The 21,667-nt window shown below is 42.1% G+C and overlaps 2 protein-coding genes across 2 annotated transcripts in view; one reads left to right on the plus strand and one right to left on the minus strand.

Annotated features, from left to right (window-relative positions):
* The window catches only part of virma (vir like m6A methyltransferase associated), a 15,424-nt gene extending 393 nt beyond the window's left edge, over positions 1-15,031 (minus strand). The window contains exons 1-27 of the mRNA XM_020607225.1: positions 14,893-15,031; positions 14,324-14,436; positions 11,661-11,747; positions 10,189-10,237; positions 9,944-10,106; positions 9,240-9,374; positions 8,577-8,828; positions 7,331-8,064; positions 6,873-7,010; positions 6,540-6,766; positions 5,893-6,420; positions 5,626-5,780; positions 5,460-5,542; positions 4,969-5,062; positions 4,288-4,676; positions 4,023-4,178; positions 3,682-3,917; positions 3,347-3,596; positions 3,039-3,256; positions 2,820-2,952; positions 2,412-2,555; positions 2,151-2,305; positions 1,954-2,050; positions 1,461-1,627; positions 1,024-1,373; positions 175-321; positions 1-73 (exon numbers count right to left, since the gene is read on the minus strand). Coding sequence (XP_020462881.1) covers positions 1-73; positions 175-321; positions 1,024-1,373; positions 1,461-1,627; positions 1,954-2,050; positions 2,151-2,305; positions 2,412-2,555; positions 2,820-2,952; positions 3,039-3,256; positions 3,347-3,596; positions 3,682-3,917; positions 4,023-4,178; positions 4,288-4,676; positions 4,969-5,062; positions 5,460-5,542; positions 5,626-5,780; positions 5,893-6,420; positions 6,540-6,766; positions 6,873-7,010; positions 7,331-8,064; positions 8,577-8,828; positions 9,240-9,374; positions 9,944-10,106; positions 10,189-10,237; positions 11,661-11,747; positions 14,324-14,436; positions 14,893-14,958 — 5,339 coding nt within the window. The 5' untranslated portion in view covers positions 14,959-15,031. The remainder of the gene's footprint in view (positions 74-174; positions 322-1,023; positions 1,374-1,460; positions 1,628-1,953; positions 2,051-2,150; positions 2,306-2,411; positions 2,556-2,819; positions 2,953-3,038; positions 3,257-3,346; positions 3,597-3,681; positions 3,918-4,022; positions 4,179-4,287; positions 4,677-4,968; positions 5,063-5,459; positions 5,543-5,625; positions 5,781-5,892; positions 6,421-6,539; positions 6,767-6,872; positions 7,011-7,330; positions 8,065-8,576; positions 8,829-9,239; positions 9,375-9,943; positions 10,107-10,188; positions 10,238-11,660; positions 11,748-14,323; positions 14,437-14,892) is intronic.
* A 709-nt stretch (positions 15,032-15,740) lies between these two features.
* Positions 15,741-21,667, plus strand: part of esrp1 (epithelial splicing regulatory protein 1) — a 12,095-nt gene continuing 6,168 nt past the window's right edge. Inside the window, exons 1-10 of the mRNA XM_020607226.1 lie at positions 15,741-16,125; positions 16,580-16,738; positions 16,890-17,006; positions 17,358-17,469; positions 17,984-18,127; positions 18,783-18,837; positions 18,938-19,048; positions 19,162-19,294; positions 19,393-19,435; positions 20,429-20,750. Of these exons, the coding sequence (XP_020462882.1) occupies positions 15,994-16,125; positions 16,580-16,738; positions 16,890-17,006; positions 17,358-17,469; positions 17,984-18,127; positions 18,783-18,837; positions 18,938-19,048; positions 19,162-19,294; positions 19,393-19,435; positions 20,429-20,750 (1,328 nt within the window). The 5' untranslated portion in view covers positions 15,741-15,993. The remainder of the gene's footprint in view (positions 16,126-16,579; positions 16,739-16,889; positions 17,007-17,357; positions 17,470-17,983; positions 18,128-18,782; positions 18,838-18,937; positions 19,049-19,161; positions 19,295-19,392; positions 19,436-20,428; positions 20,751-21,667) is intronic.

Consider the following 21,667-nt stretch of genomic DNA (forward strand, 5'->3'; position numbering starts at 1 on the left):
CCGCTAAGCCACGACAGCCCGATGCCTCCTCTTCCCCGCAGAGCTCGGTCTCGTGGAGCCAGACGATACGCACCTGGGAAAGACGAAACAAAACCACCATATTTTTAAGTTCAGTATTTAGAACTTCCTAATATAAAATCAAGACAAAAGTGAGAACATGTGTGCACTTCATACTTGCTGGGGGTTGTCTGGAGGGCAGCGGTCCACGTGTGAAGTTGCTCTGGCCTCCGCGCGGTTCGCTGTAGGTTCCTCTGTGAGTGACAGCTGGAACTTGGCCGCTCCATGATGAACCACGGCCTCCTTCTCTGCGAGTGTAGTTGCCTACAAAACCAAAAAGAATTGATCTGTCACCCTCTAGTGGCCAACAAGTGGTCTCGACCTTCAGCACCAAATACTACCATTGTACAATTATACTAATAGTCTGCCAAAAGAATGTTAACTCAAGGTCCACTTATGTTTTTTTCCAGAGCTTTCACCACAACCTTCATTGAATGGAGTGTGATCAATTGTCATAACATGACCTAGTGGAGCTTTTTATAACAAGATGACAACTGAGCTACATTCACATCATGAGCAAAGACCTACTGCTGATGAAGACCATGAGTTTGGGCTGAAAGATTGAAAAAAGCTAATAGGATCTTGACTTAAAATGTAATAGTCAAACTACTGTTTCAAAGGTCAAGAATGCTCTGGTATACAAACAGACTGTGTACTAATCTTTATAGTCTATTTTTGTGGCAATTATTATAGAAGTGATGACGTGGTACATTTATCAATGACACAAAATGATGAAAGGTGGACACTGGTCAAACTGCAAATTTTAAAATAAAACTACCTCCAAACCTACCATGATTATTTTTGTTTTCTGTACTATCACTCAAACTATCACACAGCTGAGCTACGTTATGGAAGAATGGTTCTCCGGGAAATTCTGAGCAATTTTTGGAAACCTGTACAATTTGATCATGGCAGAGAGCACTGTGTGCGTCTGTGAGCGGACATGCATATCTGCTGTGTACCTACCAGACAGCAGTACACCTTTAGGTTGTGGTGGAGTGAAAAAGCGAGTCTGGCTGTGGAAGGTGCCTCTGCCTCTGTTGCCAGTGAACAGTCCTCTGGTGGGCGGTTTGGGGGAACTTTTAGGAGGCCGTTTAGGGGGCAAAAGTCCAAGAGGGGTTGTAATGTCTTTAAATTCTGCTGCGACAAAGTCATCCACATGCATACTTGGAGGACGGGAAGTGTTCTGTTTGCGTTGACGGAAGATATCATGAGGTCGGGTGAGATTCTGTCCAAATCCTCCTCGGCCTCCACGGCCACGTGGAGCAGCCATGATGTGGGCTCTCTTAGCAGGTTCCACGTAGTCTGATTTACCGCTGCAGAGACATGTAGAAGACGATTAAAACAAGATTCAAGATGTTAATTTTGTGGGGGGAAAAAAAAATTCAATACTGAAACTGTACCTTGATGTAATGAATGTCTCATGCTTGTGCTTTCCCAGTCGGAAGCCTTTTGGAGTCTTGGTGTGACCAGGAGAGGAGGGCTCAGACAGGAAGGAGCGCTCCAGCTCTGCCTTCAGGTCCAGTTCTGGACAACACTCCTGAGCCAAACCAACCAAATCCACTTTCACCTGCCACACAAAGAAAATTGTAATCACAAAAAAAAACTGTACACCAAAATACAAACAGGCAGACAGACACAGGACTATAACTGTAGATGATCATGTTTCCAAAGTTCATATTTTTCCAAACCATTAACACTCAATTGTTCATGGTATTTTTTTATTCTACTTTAAGTAATCGGTCCAAAAAAGCTCCCACAAGAGACAAAAATAAAGATCAATAATTATGATAAAGATATTTGGCAAAAAAAATACAAGACTACAATTTAAAAAGTAAAATTTGGATCCCTAGCGCACTTTGTTTGTTGGTCTTGTGTGCATGCACACACACTTACCGTATCAAGGTCTGTTTCTATGTCATCAGTTTGGAAGGGAGAGAACCACAGAGCCTTCAGCTGCTCATCCAGAGCTTCTGACAGAATGAACACTGACCTTCAAATAACAGTGCACAGGAAATAATGTATTTATAAAAAAATAAATGGATAAAATAAGTCTCTTAAACCATGACAGTTTGAACCACTCAGACCAGTACCTATGATTAAATTGGGCCCCAAGTGTCTCGGGTGCTGGCAAAGTGGGCTCTGTTTCAGTTGCAGGAGGCGTATCTGTGGCCGTTTCTAGTGTCTGCCTCAGAACAATCACATTCTCCAACATGGTTTCCAGTGAATCATCTTCTTTACATAGCTTCTACAAATGTCCACCCACACAGAAACAACACATACATAGTGTTAGTTAAGTACAAAGACAGCATCGGCCTTTACTTTGTACAAACCGTACGTTATATGTTTTGTACCGTAATTTGTTTCTCTAACGTAGGGAGCGGGTGTGACTCAGACTCCTCCCACTGTAGCAGAGCTTTCATCTCAGAACCCGACAACAACCGTGGAGGAGCATTGAAGGCAGGCTCCTCGGTGGATCCATGACCCTCCTCAACACACTGCATTAAAACAGACAGATCACGTATTCTATGCAGTCAAGTATTTTGTTTTTTCCTTATGCACAATTAGTCATTTAGACACAACTCCCAAATGCTTAGGATTTCATCTTGTAGCACTTTCTTATGATTACTCTAAATATGAAAATGTGAAAAACCTGCCATTACAAACCTCTAAGGTCTAACCTCTGTAGTTACTTCAGCAGCAGGTAAGCCCACATTTACTTTCATGTAAAATAAGAACCAGCCATAAAATCAGGTACTTACCACCGTTTCTGTATTGAGAATTTGTCTGAGGAAGTCAAGCAGAGCTGAGAGCAGATCTGCTGAGTCCTTGTTGAATGGACACACAAGCCTCTTTAGCAGCGAGCACAGACTCGCTCCATGTTTCTTCAGAGCACTACAACAAAGATGATGTGAAATTAGGGTCCTGTTTGACTCAGAAAAGGGCATTATGACTATAAAGAAGAAGAGAGCATTGTTTACACTTTGAGGTGGTAGAGTCCATAATCATGCTCTGTCAAGAATGTTAAAGTCCTGATACAAGTGAGGGGGAGTGAGAGGCTACTCTCTGCATTCCCCAAAACCTCCAACAAGGCGCTGCACACTGATGACATCATCTCTCGCCCCGGAAGTGCATTGGCCAGCTGCTCAGCCTCTGACACGCAGCTTTCACCAGGTGGAGAGACCACCAGAGAAATGTCCTGGTGAAGAGTGAGATTAACATTGTAAGCTCTATTCAACTCCCTATAAGCACCCGTTTGCATGTGTTGTTTGCCTTCATAGTACTTAACCTGGTCACACAGTGACTGTAATATTGTCCCCACAAGTTCACTACATTGCTGCTGTTGTAAGGAGTGGTCAGCTGGAGGAACCAACAGTGACAGAAGCAACGGGAACAGATCGGCCAGTTGTTCATCTCCAGACACAGACCCAGACAGGAGGTGTAACGTTGCACTCTTACAGGCTCTCTGTGACACCAGGGCATCCATCAAAGAAAGCAGACGCAAGACCTGGCCCCAGCACACACTCTTCCCCTCGGCACTGCAGTTATCACACATTATTCACAGTTAAATACACTCTACAGCATAAACACAAATAACTGAGTGTTTAAGCGTCCTGCACTCACGGCTGCAGCTCCTCCAGCAGGAGCTCCACCAGGGTCTTCATTATAAGTGTTGCACTGGGTGAAGACAAGTCTGCCAGCTGAACACACACTCTCCTCAGCATTGCTAGGAGAGGAGGGCAGCTAGTGGCACATACACACCTCAGTGCCTCAGAAAACACTTTCCATTGTGCCCGTATGTGCATGCTCCACAGCTTCCTTGTATTTAAGGCTACAGCCACATCTTGGACTGAGACCACCTATGGAGACAACAGTATGTCAATATGTTTGCCAATACAATGATTTTCGCAAGGTGAAACAAAATATAGAGTAGCTAGATGAGCAGTGAGATTAAGTGAAAGTACCTGAGTGCTCTGCATTGGCAGTGGAAGAGGCAGGAGCTCAGACAGCAGTGTCAGGCCAGAGAACAGACCTTCAGGAGCTTTCAGCAGTGAGCCCAAAACTTCCTTTAGCATCAGGGACCACGTGTTACTGGCAAGAGACTCTTCTGTATGAGTCACCTGCAGCAAACACACACACACTGTCTCAGAAAAAGGACAATTAATGACACTAAGTGGTAAATATTTATTGGCTAAACAAACATGCTTTCATCCTCACTCATTCACACACCTCTTCATTGACACCCTGTGTGAAGGTGAGTAAAACATCAACGATAAGCGCCTGCACTCTGGTCTCCTCTCCGTCCAGACGTCCAGATGTAGGGATGGAGCACACTATCATGTGGAGTGACACCAACACACTGGCCACACGAGTGTCCCTGAACTGGAAAGCTCCTCCACGGAGCAGCTCTGTCAGCATGGTGCGCAACAACCTGAGCGTGCTGATGCATATACTGAGGATCATGCAACGCTGTGGCGTGGGGCCCATGTGTCCGTGCACACGCCATGGCTGAAGCAACACAGTGCACAGCTTCTGCAGGACACGCACACATGTATCCAGACCCTCGCCTGAGAACAGCTGGACCCCTGCAAGACTCCACTTTAGGTCCCTCTGCTGACCTGCAGCAAGGAGGAAGATATTGTGAACCCGACATTTTGACCGTCATAATATGTTGTGTGTCTGCCGTTTTGACCGAGTTCAGAGCTCAGCTACACACAAGGTGCAGTTCAAAGGGGCAACAGCAGGGCAGACAAGAATCCTTCTTGCAAAGTTGTATTTCCTTAATTCACTGTTTTTTTATTCTAACATTGTATTAAAACTGAAATTAAAACCTTTAAAGAAATCTACTGTAGTTACAATATTTTAAAAAGTATTTGGCATTTTGGCTTAATAAACACTTAGTGTCATTACCTTCTACGGCAGGTGGGGGGCAGGCAATGTGACAGAGGACCCTAAGAGCAGTGACCAGTCCACTTCCCTCAGCAGCCAACACATTCTCCAGATTCTGAGGAAACACATTTAAACAGATATAGAGCGTTCTTTATTTGCACATAATCTCACATATGCAACATATATGCTTGAGCAGTTCAGACTTGTCAGTGGTGTGCCACATTCCAAGCAGATGTCTATCTGGTGGCCCTAAGGTTTAGCGTGACATAAAGACATTTATTTCTTTGGCTGTGTATCAAGACTGCATTCTTATGTAGGTTTCAGAACTATAAGCTACATTGCCAACTGACCTGGTTACAGCACTGAAAACACTGTTTTCCTATGATAATATTGAAGCAGCTCTATAGATAATAGTTGAATAAAAATGATTAAACTGCACACTGACAGGGCAGCCCCAGTTGGTCAGAGTAAGATGTGAGACCTGAATCATTCAGTGAGCAACAGATCTGTACCTGTTTGATGTAGTCTATGAGGGTTGGAATGCTGCCTATCTCAAAGCGAAGTTTCTCCAGAGGCTCCAGCCATTTACTGAGCTCTAGAGAACAAAAGCACATACACATTCATACTAAAACCTTCTCTTATGACATGATACATGAGTGCTAAACAGGTAATATTTACCCTGCAACTTAGCATTTGTGTCGTCAGCCTTAGCTAAGATTAGGAGTGGAGCAGCATATTGTTCCATCATTCGCAGTTCATTGCTGGTCTGCACGACCAGTAGCACCAGCATACAGGCATAATTATACGTCACTGGTTTGCGAGCCTTGGACTCTCTACAAGAAAAGAAGACAGAAAAAGGAAAACATGCTCAAAAACCAACACACAGTTGCATGAAATAAAACTAGGTTATGCAGAAAATAAAAGAGGGGAAGAAGAGAACTGTACCCCTGTATATCCTTGCTGTAGTGCTGGAGCAGGGTGACCAGACAGGACAAGTTACTGTCCAGGCTAAAGACATGGGCCACAGCACTGCGACCAGTCTGTGTAAAGGTCATCAGGTAGAGTGCATGGAGCATGCTCAGTACGTCCGGGTTGTCACCTTCCTCCAGCCCGGCTCCTCCATCTCCTCCTGTGGACACATGGCTCATGAGCTCTGACACACTCTGTAGAGCATGCAGTGCCTGCATTAGCCACACGCCGAAGCCCTCTTCACCATACACTGGCCCTGTGAGAGCTCCCTCTCCTCCTGTAAACGTGCTCTCCTCGCCCTCAGTTTCTGCCATTGATGCCAGGAGACGCAGCAGCAAGTTAGTGGGAGTGGGCTGGGCGAGAAGGAAGAGCAGACCTGACTGAGTGAGCGACAGGAAGCGCAGGAGCTCTCTAACTGCTTGGGTGACACCTAAGTGTCCAGCTGCCGCAGCTGCTGACAGTGCCACTGTTGTGCTCTCCAGGAAACGGCATGCATGCATATACCTGAGAAAGGAGATAGTGCAATATTAAACATCTAATCAATGAGTCACAACTGGACTGGACTTTATGCTTCAATGTCTACACTGTGTGAGGCTTGAGGTCATGTGTGTCTGAGCCTGTACCTATACAATGATGGGTATGGATCATCCCTCTCTTGCGGTCCTGTTATTCTAGCAGTAGTGGGGAAGGCTTTCCCAGGCGGCTGCACCATGCAGTGAGGGGCGGTCTCCAGCAGGTGATGTAACTCTTCCAGAACCTCTGCCAGCCTATCAAGCTCTGCCTCGCTCACAGAAGGGAAGCTTAGTGATGGTTCCTCCTCCATGGGACTCTCCGCATCCTCCATCTCCTCCTGTGGAAGATGGTCAGCCACAATTATCACAAAATTACAAGTGGTCTTTGAAATTAGACCTCGTGTGCGTGTGTGTGTGTGTGTGTGTGTGTGTGTGTATGAATACCTGCTGCGGCTCACTGCATGCTGTTGCCGCACGCTGTAGGTTGACAAGCACTTCATACATGTGGCTTTTCTGTAATATGGCATTTCCAGCTGTTATGACCCTGACTGTTTCTTCATGCAGGAACAGCTGGACTAGATGCTGTGAAGGGCATAAAGCTCAGTTTCAGATTTTCATGAGACAAAAGCACTTTATACTGCTAGTGGTGGTGTGGCAGTTCACCTTCTGGGTCAATAACAGGATCGTAACAGTACTACTGTACACTGAAAGCCTGGCTCTCATTTGGATCATAAATGATAGATTCTGTCTCATTTGCCTTTATACTTTCCAGTGGAAACACAAATCACAGGTCAAGAATATTCACAGAATTTTTGATCTTCTAGCACCAGTGGAAATTTCCAACCTGGAAAAATGAAAAGGTGTCAAAGAGATTTTCATGTTTGTATACTTGTGTTGCTAACCTGATAGCCACTCATCTCTGACTCTCCTGTATGTAGGAAAGCCTCCACCCCAGCTGGAGCACTGGTTAGAGCATCCAGAGCTCTCAGGATGCTCAGCTTCAGTGTGGAGGACACATGGTCCGTGTGGAGAAGCTCCAATAGCACACCCAGAGCGCCTTCACGCAGTAGCACTGTGAGCCCTTGTGGGCACTCTGCCAGGTATGATGCCAGCTTAGCACCAGCTTTCAGCTGTCTAAGGTTAAGAGCAATGGGTTGTGTGAGAGCAACCTCCATACTCAGAGCTTGGAGAGCCCACTGGACTAAAACCCCAATAGGATCCTCAATCTCTCCCTCTCCTTCTTTAATTAAACAAGCCAACCCTTTGGCCAGTAGCGCAGGTGCCTCTTCCAGCCCAGTGACCCAGCGGCCATCTCTGTCATCACCAATACTAGCTAGTAGCTCTTTCAGTTGGTTAACAGCTTCAGCCTCCTCTCCACCTGCAGGTCCTTCTGTGCCACCAGCATCTCTGGGCTCCTCGATACTGGCCTTCTCAAACTGGGTATCAAAACGAGTCTTGTATGGCGGGATGAAGTAGAGCAGGGGTCTGAGTTCTCGTTCATAGGGGTCATACTGGACAGGCGGGACAAATGCAAGGTCCTCAGGAGTGTAGTCCATGTCGAAGGTGGGCAATTTGAAGTTACCATTATCCAGGTCGTCCTCATCGCTGGAAATCTGCTCATAACCATCATCATCACCTAGCAGGTTGGGAGATACATTTTGACAGAGTTTACCTACTGCAGAGAAATTCCTAAAATGCTTTAAACATTATCTGGGTCATAAAAAAGTGTGTGAGAACTGATGAGAATGAGGAGACCAGCAACTACTGTATATTCCCTTACTTGTTCACAAATGCATACAGTGACAAACCTGCTCACACAGCAGCATCACTCCAAACATGCAGGGTTAGTTTGACATGCAGGATGTCCCTATAGCACAAGCTCAGCCATGACGGTAGAGCCGCACATGACAGCTTATGAATGTTGATCATAAGCCTTCAGAGCACTCCAGAGTGGGCAAGTTGAGAGTCTGGATCATCCAGCGCTTGTAGATGGAGGCAGCATGCCAGAGCGCACATACTCAGTCCCAAATGGACCCTTCTCCTATGGCCCCCTGGGAAGTCTGAAGAGTCTGCAGCGCCAAGGGGTTCAGAGATGAGCGTCCATTTGGGACTGTAGCCTATCCCGCTCTCACATAACAACTCCCCTACCTTCCTCCATCTCCTCTTCCTCGTCCTCACCCTCATCTTCTTCCTCTTCTTCCTCCTCCTCCTCCTCTGCAACGCTCCCCTCCGTCCGCACATCTTCTTCCCCCTCCTGCTCCTCCTCTTCCTCCTCCTCTTCAGCCTCTTCCTCTTGTTCAGCATCAGAGTATGTTTCATCAGCAGGTAGAGACCTCTCTGGTGACACGGCCTCCAGGTAGTCGTCACGGCCCTCACATTGTTCAACTTTGACCACGCCCACTGTCGATGTCACAACACAGACCGGGGATCACACAGTTTAACCAATATATCCACGGGACACATATAAACATAAAACTAAGTATTTATCTACAAACATTTTAAGAATCATTATGGTGTATTACATGTTTTAACCTGTTCATAGTACAGTGCTTATACTTTACATCAATGCCAAACAAAGCATAAAACTTTTACTGATGGATTACATCACACAAGGCTCAACTCGCATTCATTTTCCTCCTGTACTGAAAAATAACCTTAGGCATCCATAGCAAGTGGTCTCAAACATACAAAGTAATATTTAGAAACTGCAGAGTAATCAGATTTAACAAACTAAAGCAGCACCTCTGTCACTGCTGATAACTCTTGACCTAACAGTGGCTTGTATAATGTGATAGCACAGAATAGACGTACAGCTCTGACCCATCGCTTGGACTTGCTGCTCCTCCTCCTCATCATCATCCGGGGGTGGAGGTCCAGGTGGAGTGCGAGGCCCTCTGGGTGCTGGCCTGGGTGGGCTGCCATTGTACTGGCTATCTTTTTCCCATTCTTAAAAAGACAAAGAGTGAAGCTGGTTTAAGATACCACAAGCAAATCTGGGAAAATACAAGCCAACCTATTAACGGGACATTTCATGTTCAGGAAGTGGATGTCAAGGTGAGAGCGTTGGGCAGTTGCAGCCTAAGCTGGCCTAACACTGGAAGAATATGATAAGACTCAAAACTGACTTTTAAGACTAAAGTCTCACATTTAAAGACAATGTGTCATTAGTCAGAGTTTTTAGTCATAGACTGATTTTGCCAAGACTGGGGATTGTGCAGTGCAACTAGATTTCTCTTGAGACTATTTCCCATATGCTCCTGCGCTTGGCTACAGCTGCACTTGTCTGCATGTTATTCCTGGGAAAAACCTGCCAAAAAGAAAAAGAGAAATCACCACAGAATGTGGACATGACCCTGTTTGACTGAAAGGGGCAGTGCTGTCTGTTCACCTTTTCTCTTTCTTCACTCTGTCAAGGTACAAACTGGATGACGCGTCAAACAGACGTTGGAAATTTGTCTGCCACAAGAAAACGCTTGAAAAGTCAGAGGTGTAAGGCCGACCTAAGGAATATCCACCTTGTTTAACGATCCTCTTTAGTCCACTTGGCTGTTGAGGGGGCGGAGGTGGCGGAGGAGGGGGCGAGTCATGATCATGGCTATGTGGACGCTCTGCTGTCCCGTACACTGCAACAGTCAGACTGGTGTACCAGCCACGCAGCACCAGGCCATCTGTATTGATCTGCACACATAAACACATGTAGTTATTCACAAAATAACAGGACTGTAAAAAAAAAAAAATTGCTTTGCCTGTGGACATTTACCTTTCCACTGGGTCTGAACACGATGGATTTATTCTCATCATATTCCAGACTGAGGGCAGAAAGCAAGAAAAGCACATTAAAAGATGACTGCAGATATAATCCAACTCTGAACTATTCTTGGACTTATGTGTTTATCATTAGTCTTACAGATTTATTTTAGAAAATAGCATATTTTAGCACTCATCTGTTAAGTACTCGTTCCAACAAGTACATAATTGTTGTCTAACTATGCTGAAAAATGCACTACTGTAGGTCATCATGCTCTACAGCTGCCTCTCAGTTCTTGTCAGCTCTCCAATGTCTAATAAGCGGCATGAGCCTCCTTTTACAAAGCACACCAGTATCTTGCAATAAGGCAATGGTTTCTAACATGCAGGATGTATGAAAAAACAGAGGGGTCAAAAGATGATCAACAGGAAATGTGAGCAGAAAAAAACATTTCTGATACACAGAATTTTGGCTTCTTTTCTTGCTAATTATTCTGCAATTTTACCTCTTCAGAAGTGAGATTGTTTTATTTCGATAATTTATAGAGATGGAAGTCTTTGGTTGAACTGGCCCGTATGCTGACATGCATGTGGTCTAAAAACATAGCATTGTTTTAAGAAGTCATAAATCAATTAGGATGAGAACCACTTGTTGTAATCTCACAACATGTCACTGTAATATCCTGGCTTCCTATCTGGACAAATGCCTTTGTAAAATGACACCCAACTAACTAGACTTTCACAGATTGATCAACAGAGATCTGAAACAGCCACTGTTCAGTGTGCTCAACCTTGACTGGTGATGGGCTGATCACTCAGAGATTTCAGATTCTGTGCCGATCAGAAGAGAAAACTACACCCAAATCTCTGACAAATAGTACACAATAAGGGAATTAATGGCTAAACATGAAATTTGTGTACATGTACACTGTATCCAACCTGTGGTAAAACAGCAAATACAAAAATATTTCAGCTTTTTTACTTGAGAAACATTTTGATAGCAATCAGACCAGTTTTAAAAGAATCTCCACTCATCCTTTCCAGCAGACATAATAACTTGGGTGTGTCATAGTTAAAGTTTTGAACAACCTGTACACAATGGATGAGAGGCTAGAATAAAAATGCTTGACTGACATTCACTGCTCAATGATTTCAGTGGGACCTCTAAGTGTTTGTGTCACGTGCAGCTACTGTGTGGGTGGGATTGAGTTTCCGGAGAGACCAGTTAACCAGCCAGCATAGGGACAAAGAAAACTGAATATGGGTGGGTATATAAACACACACACACACACACACACACACACCTGTAGCCTCTGAGAACAGGGCTGAGATGCTACCATGACTGGTTCTACAGGTGAGACAGACTTAAAATCTTTTGAGGTCTGACTAAGAAATACAGAGGTGGAGATTAAGGAGAGGCTCAGATGAGAACAGAAACAAAACTAGAAGTGGAGAGGAAGAGGTGTGGGTGAAAATAATTCTGACCTGCCCAGTCTGTGGAAGGTGGGGCTGTTGGGTTTAGTGACATTATTGAAGAACAGCTCCAGCTGGAAGGCATGAGGAGACGTCTCTCTGGAAGCACACACACAGTAATGAGACAGTCAGAATGCAGCTCCCAGAAATTTTAGGGATTAGGCAGTGTTACAATATATACTCAGCGACCATTTTATTAGGTACATCTGTACATTCTATTCCAATTCAATCAAACATACAGATTCTACTATAAATTCTACCTCCATAAACTATCATGTTCAGTTTGTGTTTTCTGAAATGTGTAAATTCAATCATATGTTCACTGTTGAGGTCGTAGTTACTGTTATTGCACTGACCTACACTGAGAATGCTTCTAATTTTTTCCCTACCAACTTATATAAGGGGAATAATATTACAAAACATCATATAAACACATCACTAACTGTGACCTAAATGCTAAAACACAATTTTATTAACATCTCTATGCCAGTGTCAACAAAATCTGAACATTATAGATATAATAAAAATAGATTTTATGGCAGAACAGCTGTATTGGACTGCATTAGACTATACACATGTACCTAATAAAGTGGACACCAATCACATAGTGTGACTATATCAATTTTTCAACCAACAACACTGTTATGCCGTGAAAGATACTGTATCATTTTACATATTTTACATATACAGTTGAAGACTCCCCCGCCATCCTTATTATCCTCAATCATTGTAATGACATACTTTTGTAGGCCAACCTGGAAGTTGGTTTATAACACAACTTCTGTTCAGCAAGATAATCTTCACTGGTGAACATCGCATTTGGCCTACAAAAACATCATCATGCCTACTGCAATCTATTGCTCCATTATAGGCAAAGTTGCAAATCAATCAGATGAAGACTTAAGTATTTCATTTGCTGAACTGGCCAAAACAGATATTATCCTTAATCAGTTTCTGAACTGATTTTCTAGTAAATATACGTATGTACACAATGATATGACAGTATAAAGTAATGTATACCTAAATTGCTCAGATCTGTATCAACAGAACACAGAAGCCTGACCCGCTCAGTTTTGTACACTGTTAAAAAAAATTACATCATATATTACCCACCAGGCATAATGACAATCAGAATCCACTCAACAATAGAGCTCAGGTGTCAAACACACAACCACACACTCACTCTCTCTCTATGGATGTCTCATTTCCTACAGACACACATATACATCTCAGGTATCTGTGGCAAACAAACATATCCAGAGGCATTATACTATTAACAATGGGGTTAAGGATTTCCTGTCACTAATGATGCAACAATCCAACAGCTCCCAATACAACTCTAGCTATGTTCACATTACCTATTGAAGTGCCCCAATTTTGATTTTTCTTTTTTTTTTTTTTACCCCTCCAAGTTACTCAGGTCTGATCGTTTCACAGATCTATGAACAAACCAAATCAGATTTTTTTTTAAAATCCAGTCCAGGCCACTTCCATACATGGTCCTAGATCCCATTCACATCCGATATTTGACCACATGACCAGATCGGTCAGTTTGGAATTCATGTGGTTTTCTTAATTTCTCACTCCTCTGCGCATGTGCATATTGCCTGTTGTCATCATTCCATGTGGGCCAGTGTCTCACAGGCCAATTAAAAGCAGAGACGAGGAAGTTTCAAACTTCTTGGACATTTATGGAGAAGCTTCTGATCAAGCCAAAGTGGAAGGAACATGTCATAACCAAATAGGAATTAGGCAATTTGACTGTGGCACAAATTACACTGTTGTTATTCTTTTTACACACGACTCACATTTCAGCTAAATATTCACATGCCTAGCAGTTTAGGACCTCAGTGTTGTTCACGTCAGAGCTGGACACATGTCATTTGCAAACATGAATGTGAACCATCAATGCATCAGATTTGACAAAAAGATCTAAATTGAGCATTAAGCCGTGTAATGTGAACACAGCCTTTTACACCTGGTCTCAGTGCATCTGCTGACATAGAGAACAGATTGGATACCAGTGGTCTTTTTCCCAAACTCGAAATCTGATATAGACATAGTAGTCCTATTTAATGTAGTAATACAGTAACATGAGGCCAGGTAATACCGTGGCACTAAAAGAGCACCCCACCATGAATGAAAATAAATGCTACATGGAATTTTATAATTGTGAATCAGAAAGTTCAACACTGATACTGATCCAGCAAATCAGACTGGTGCATTCCTAGTTGTATCTACAGTTCTGTGCAAGTTTTAGGCACTTTAGATTCTTAGCCCTCGTGTAATACCATCAAGACAGAGACATCTGATCAGTCCCAAGTTTAATCTGCAGCATGACAATAAGCCAGAGCCATGAAGTCTTTAAGAGCCAAATGTTCCACAGAACTGTAAATTCAGTTGCTAGTTTATTAGGTAAGGCTTGACCTAAATAATAGTTGATACTCTGTTAATATAAATGGAATGGACAAATCATTAGAAACAAAACTCAGTATGACATAATATAATTCAACAAACAAAAAAGTATGACCGTAAAGTTGGAACAAGGCCTCTCTAAAACCGCTTCAGCGGATTTACTGCTATTAGATTGGGCTGCATTAATCTAAAAGTGTACCCAATAAGTTGCCAGCTAGAGGCGTGTGTTTTGTTTTCTGTAAACGCATTACAACTCTTACCCAAATGCTCTGTTGTCAGGTAGGTTGCTGTGCGCTTTGATCCCTGGAGGAATGACTCGTACCTCTGTGATCAGCACCCCGCAAGGAAACCGCACCACATCCACGTTGGTTAACTGAAGGGCAATGAACATTATAATTATTACAAACATTTAGATACTACAATGTCTTACTTAACTAATCACACCACTAATCAGTCACTTTGCTGCCCGCTCTAAGGTAACTACGGTCAGATTGAGACTTTAATGTTAGCATTACCCACACGGCTAACTAGCAAACAAACTGGATGCATGGTGTTAAGTTGCAGGATAATGCAAACAATGTCACACTCAACGGCCATATTTGATGCAATGAAGTGTACAACTAGCAAGTATACAATTCAATGAAAGCTGTGAATTAGTGCGTTATCACAGTAACAAGGTTTCCACTTCTAACGTTAGCCAAGTTAACACTGTTAGCTTAGAAGTTGAGCACCATTCTCCAAAACTCCTTACTAAAACCGACATGTGTTTTGAATACAGGAAGGCTTGAAGCTATTATAGAAGAGTGTGTTGAGAGCTCAGAAACATTACCTCTGCACTCTGGTGCTTAAACGTGTCTAGAAAAAGAAGCTCGGTTGAAGAATCCCCCGCCATCATTTCTCGCTGTCGGTAAAGCCAGGAGAAAACTTCCGGGACAGTGACTACTTCCGGGACATATAGACATCAGCATAACATGTGCAGACTAACATATATGGTGTAGATATGAACAAACAAATTTACAGAAAAATAACCTGATAAACACGTGTGTTGTTTATAGGCTATATATCATCAACATTTATATCAATCAAAGAATATATAATATAAGCTAATATTAATATCTGTATCTACAAAACTATATGCAACAACTGCTGGTTAAAGTTAAAGAATTTTTCTCAATTAAGCAATGTAAAAAAAAGAATTAAAAAATTATTCCAATAGCAGCCTAAACTGCAGACTCTTTGTGTATTTTTTTTAAACGAAAAAGAAATATTTTTGCGTGTATTTCATGATCTTGCCGTATTTTTATATATTTAAGGGGAAAATACAATATTGTTATATCACTGTTGAGCAGCCTTTGTTTTAGATATACTTTAAACTTAAAATTCGTATTATTATTTGGCCTATTTTAATTTGTGTAAATATCAAAAATCCAAAATGAGTATGTGTAAAAAACAAACGAAAAACAAAAAATGTTAAATAAAAAAAGAGGAGGTGAGGCCTATGTTTGATTTTTTGTATGCCCTAATTATTCAACTAGGGGTGCCGAGCCCTGTGAATACAAACACATATATTGTTTTTAAAATATTATAAATGATATATTCTTTGTCCTCCATGGTCTGCCACGTCCTAATCTATAAAGCACCTGAAGGAGGGAGGAGGCAGGTAGATGATCACGTGGCCTCACAGGTAGATGCACTACAAAAACGGGGAACGTTCAGCCATTATGCCGAGATGATGACTGCGGGAGGCTTCACATAGAAATTCACACGCGACAAAACCTGGATTTACGGAGCTCACCCTTGCGCTCAGGTATCAAATTAAAGGTGTTGATACCTCTCGCCGCCCGCGTGTCACCTCTCCGGCGTACCTGTAATTACCGACCTTTAGTTTTCTCTAGTATTAGATTAGTTTTTTAGCTGTGTTCGTGTACAGATGACGGCGCAGGTAGATTACCTGGTGGTGATTTTCACCGCCACATCTGGCGCGAGCGGAGAGCTGCTGGGATCCGACGAGAAGGAGTTCGTGCAGGTGGTTTGGCAGCTGGTGGATGTAAAGAACAAAAAGGTAAAAACTTATTACTAAACAAATTATTATCGCCAATTGTCGTCAACTAAAGCAGGAAATGTGGTAATATATAAAGGGCCGAGGAGGCGAACTGAACTCTTATCGGAAACAGAAAAATACAAACGTCATCCATGAATAATATTGTTTATATCTATAGCCTTTTAATTCGTAAATAAAATGGAATTTCATTTGACTTGTTATAGGTTTCCTCTATTTGTTCAACAAACACCTATGAGTTGATTATAGCTCTGAAGTTATCCAGTCAAATGAGAAGATATCTTTTCCTAATGATTCATAGACTGCAATATACATAAACAGACTCTTACTTTTGTTGCTCTTCAGTATCATTACATGTAATAACCATGTATTTTAGTGCCATTTAATTGGCCTTGAGCCGGTGAGTTCTATGTAAAGTGCTGTTTTAAGACAGCTTTTTTTTTCTTCTGGGAACCAGTTAGGCAAGGTGAATGAGCTCCTCATTAAGCCTGACCTCTCAGACTTGACTGAGGAGAAAAAGGAGGAGGATGTGGTGGAGGAGAGTGTTGAAGAGGAGAATGGATCTGGAGCAGACTGTGTCTTTACAGCCACAAGTCTTGAGATGGCTTTAAACCAGGTAATAATGTCTCCAAAAGCACTTGAAATAAGTGTTTAAATTTATCTTGAGCCTTTTTATTACATATTAGCTACTTATCAATACACTGCTGTTCAAGATGCCTGGGGCTATATTAGTAATGTTTCTAGACATTTGGTGCCTCTATTTGTAGTTTCATCTACAACTGACAAACGAGATGAACAGTGTGGGCGCAGGCACGTCGATGTGTTTATGTACAGACGGGCAGCTTCACATCCGTCAAGTTATTCACCCTGAGGCTGCAAACAAGGTGAGTGTTCGCAACCAGGGTGGGTGTTCACTCACTGCTGTAGGAGCCTTCAGCACTCACAAGTCTCTGCTGTGTCAGCATTGTGCTCCTGTTCGAATTTAATGTTAAAGTTGAGGGCCAGGCATGTAAAGCTGTCTAATTAAACACACCAGTGCACATACCTTACTGGTGCACGTAAAACACCATCACACAATGAAGCTGGTGAAATTCTCTCATGTCTTAAAACTGTATTAACTGTTACACAGAGACTCCTCCACTGACTTGAGCAAACAGCAGTATGATAGGAATAAAATAGCAGCTGTCAATGGGCCACATGTTCACATCCTCTAATTTAAATCCTGCCTTCTGCAGAACATCCTGGTCCCAGACTGTTTCTATTCTTTCTTTGACCTTCGGAAAGAGTTCAGGCAGCACTTCCCAACATCTGACCTCAAGGCACTGAATGTTCACATCATGGCAGATTGTATCCTTCAGTATGTCACCTGTGTACGTTTGAGGTGCCAGTGACTTTGCATGTAACACTGCTATATTGTATGTACATAACTCATGGTATTCTGGAATGTTTTTTATATTTTTGGATGAGTTTGCTTACTGGTCTTTATGTTTATCTTGATCATGTGACTAAATATTACACTGAAACACAGATGTTTATAAGACATGGGGTGTTGCCTGCAGGACTAGAGGTTTTGAAATGCAAATAGGGAAACAATAGCAGCACCTTATTAAGCACTGAGTGAACGAGTGTGTGTTTAGGCAACAGTGCAAACCCCACACACCCACTGGAACAGGAAAACTAGCATCTTGTTCTGTGTGTCTCATGCCTGCTTGTTCTTTCTCTCATACACACATGAATCTTTTCATTTTACCTCTCAGACACCCACATGTGTAATAACATCTTTTTGTTCCCTCTCAGCTGTTAGATTGTTTGTATTTGTTGGCTGTTACTTGTCTGTGTTCCTTGACTGCCTCCTCCTCAGCACTTAGAATACCCATTGATGTGCCTGCCATGTTGGATCACTTGGCCGCTCTGGATCCGTCAGCCATATTGCCTGCAGAAATAGCAGTGCAGCATGTTCATATTATGGCCAGCATTGTCCTTGCCCTGCTTTCTGAGCCATTTTGTGAGTATCACATGTGAATTTACACTATGAAACTGAAAGTGAAACTTTAGAAATTACTTAGACATATAGGCAAAGCTACTGTGCGTAATATCAGGAAAGTAAACTGCTTCAGAAAATTCGGAAGTGGATAATATGATAATTGATTGGTTGTTTTTGTCAGTTATCAAACAAAAATGCCAAATATTTGGCAGTCCCAGCCTCTCAGAGAAAAGACTCACTGCTTTTTGCTTATATGATTGTGAATGTCTTTGTATTATGTCTTATTAATTGTCACTTAAAGGTTGGACAAAACATTTGAATATGTTGTTTTCAACTCTAGGAAACTGCATTTTTGTTGAATTTTTCACTTCTTTCTTACATGTTGTGAACCAAAAATAAATCAGTTAACTGAGTAAAGAACTGGCAAATTAAATGAGTAATAAAAACAATCATATGCCGTAGGGCTGAATTAAATCGCCATCTGTCTTAATTTCTATAAAAGCAAACTCATCTCTTTGTTTGCATCTTATCATCTTGTGTTTTCTCGTGACTTTTAGAGAGTTACTATATTGATTTTAAATCACAAAAATTTGTTTCACTTGTGTGCTGTCATTTATGACTTCAGAATGCAGTTATCTAATTTTGAAAACCATACTCCATTACCTTTCTATTACAGGTCACATGTTTTCTAACCCAGAGAGAGTAAGTGAGAAGTTTGAGACTGGCACTTGGTAAGTGTCTTGAGATAAATAATCTTTTTGTTTCGTGACTTGAGATCAACCACAAGTCCACTCCTGCTGTGCTAACATTGCTGTGTGTGTTTGTGTGCAGCAGTAAGATGGAGAAAGTGTGTGACAACACAGTGATCAGAGCCAGAGGGTTGCCATGGCAGTCTTCTGACCAGGACATTGCTCGATTCTTCAGAGGACTCAACATTGCCAAGTATGTTGTTGGTATATGAAAGGCTAGATTATATATACTGATAATACCCTACAACCTGCTGTTGACAGAAGGTTTACAGAGTGCTGTAATACTGTGTATATTGTGTTGTATAGAGGAGGGGCTGCACTGTGTCTCAATGCTCAAGGGAGGAGGAACGGAGAAGCTCTTGTTCGTTTTGTCAGTGAAGAACACAGAGATCTGGCTCTGCAAAGACACAAACACCATATGGGCAACAGATACATAGAGGTAACTGTCAGCTAGTTGTTGCCATGTTGCCTACACCCAATGATATCCCAATGATAGTAGTAATAATTCTTCATTAACTCCTTTCCTTCTAATGGCAGGTTTACAAAGCAACAGGAGAGGACTTCCTGAAGATAGCTGGAGGTGAGCCAATAAAACTAGGCCCACTATACCCAACTTGCCTTTCCTTACCATATCATCTACTCACAAATGCATGTGGCAGCTGTGGGTCATCCCCTAACCAGAGGGTTGGTGGTTTGATTCCTGGCTTCTCTAGTTCACATGTTGAAGCTGCATGTGGTGTGAATGGTTGTGTGTAGGGATGATTGGCAAATACAGTGTAAATTGCTTAGAGTTTGTGCATAGAAATGCACTATATAAGCGCAACTCCATTTGCCATATCTGTACATACCCACACAAAACCAACATATATAAGTTTCTACTTCATGTCATCATCTCCATTTTAATGGAACTATTTATATTATATCCAAGGAAGCTAACATTTCTGCTGCCATCATGAGAAGAAGCATGAAACATTAGTGGCATAATATAATGTCTGCTTGAGATGGCAGTTAATATATTTTTTATAAATTTACTCTATATTTGATAGAATTTGTCTTTTTGGATCCTCAAAAAGTATATTTTCCTTTTTTTTTTTTTATTCATTTATTTCCATGATAAGTGGTGCTGCTCCAAGAGGAATATTTTTGAGTGCACACTGTATATCAATAATCAGTCCAGTTATCTCTAAACAAAGAGTAAAGCTTTGTAGTCTTAAAATATAAATTTTTCTCTATTTGAACAGCAGTAACCTTGTCAACAATGCATAGATTGTCATCATTACATTTGTCCTGTTTGTAATGTTGGAATCATCTCAGAAAACTGAAACGATCTTTTCTGCATGGTGCTGAAAGGATCATAAAAATGGAAGGTGTGACCATAGTTAGGTTTAGTATGTATCTTGTCAATTACAGAACAAGAAGGGCAAACAACTCCAGAGAAATTAATCCAAACATCATAGTGTGTTGCTCGCAAAAAAAACCCAACTTTGTCCTTTTGAAGTCTACACTGTGATAATTCTTTTTTTTTTTTTAACTTGGTTAAACTGGCGTGTCTGCATCCTTGTGTGTGCGCCAGGTACCTCCAATGAGGTGGCAATGTTCCTGTCCCGAGAGGACCAGATCATAGTGAGGATGCGAGGTCTTCCTTTCACCGCTACACACGAGCAGGTGCTTGCCTTCTTCAACTCGGGAGATGGTTGTAAAGAGATGTGTCCAGTCAGCGGAGGGAAGGATGGCATCTTATTTGTTCGCTACCTGGACGGGCGTCCCACTGGTGATGCCTTTGTTTTGTTCGCCTGTGAGGAACATGCCCAGTGCGCTCTGAGGAAACACAAAGAAATCCTGGGAAAAAGATACATCGAGCTGTTTAAGAGTACAGCAGCAGAGGTCCAACAGGTGCGTCAAGGTGTCCGCATAGATGTGGGTGTGCTTGCTTCTTTGCACAGTATGTACTTGTGCGTAGTGGATACAATTATGTGTTCATTTTTAATTTGTAGAAAGGTTTCTTATATGTGTCTCTTCATTTGGACTAAGGGTTGTTTTTCTGTCTCTTCTAATCTGTTTTTTTTTTTTTGGGGGGGGGGGGGAATTCTCTGTTTGTGTGTGGACTCAGCAGAGAGTGACGGTGTATGGGTGTATCTCTTCTCCACAGTTACTTGTATGAATCACTGGAATAGGGCTTACGGGTGGAGACCTGCAAAACAAGGTGGACTGTGTGTGTGTGTGTGTGTGTGTGTGTGTGTGTGTGTGTGTGTGTGTGTGTGTGTGTGTGTGTGTGTGTGTGCTTTTCTACGTAGACTTTATCTAGGTACACACAGTTTGTCTTTAGCTTTTGTTTGTTCTTCGTTCCACTCTTTGGCTGCCTCTCCTGTGACATGGATCCACGTGGATTAATTTTCTTATCTTTCCAAACTGATAAGTGTAAACCCGCACACGTATCTATTCGGAGGCCCTTCCTCATGCTTTTATGTGTGACAGACTAAGTAATTTTATTGGTCCGCTCCAGAAATGCAAACATGCTGGTGTCCTGTTGGCAACAATCCAGCTCCTGCCTGAGATTACAACACATTTAAGCATCATGTGGACTTGCAAAGATGTTTGTTTAAAGGTGGCTTATGTGTGTCTCATTGTATTTTTAACTAATTATTAGGCATTTCTGTGGCGTATTATATAAGTGTGTAATTTCTTTTTCTAATGTGTATCTGAGCAAGTGGAGAAACAACTCCTTAGAGTGAGTGGAAAATGCTTTCACTAAGGCAGCACTGCTGCCTCATTGATAGTCTTTGCTGCAGGCAGAGTATGTAAATTGTAAATC

Source organism: Monopterus albus, unplaced genomic scaffold (genome assembly GCF_001952655.1).
Source record: "Monopterus albus unplaced genomic scaffold, M_albus_1.0 scaffold84.1, whole genome shotgun sequence".
Lineage (NCBI taxonomy): Eukaryota > Metazoa > Chordata > Actinopteri > Synbranchiformes > Synbranchidae > Monopterus > Monopterus albus.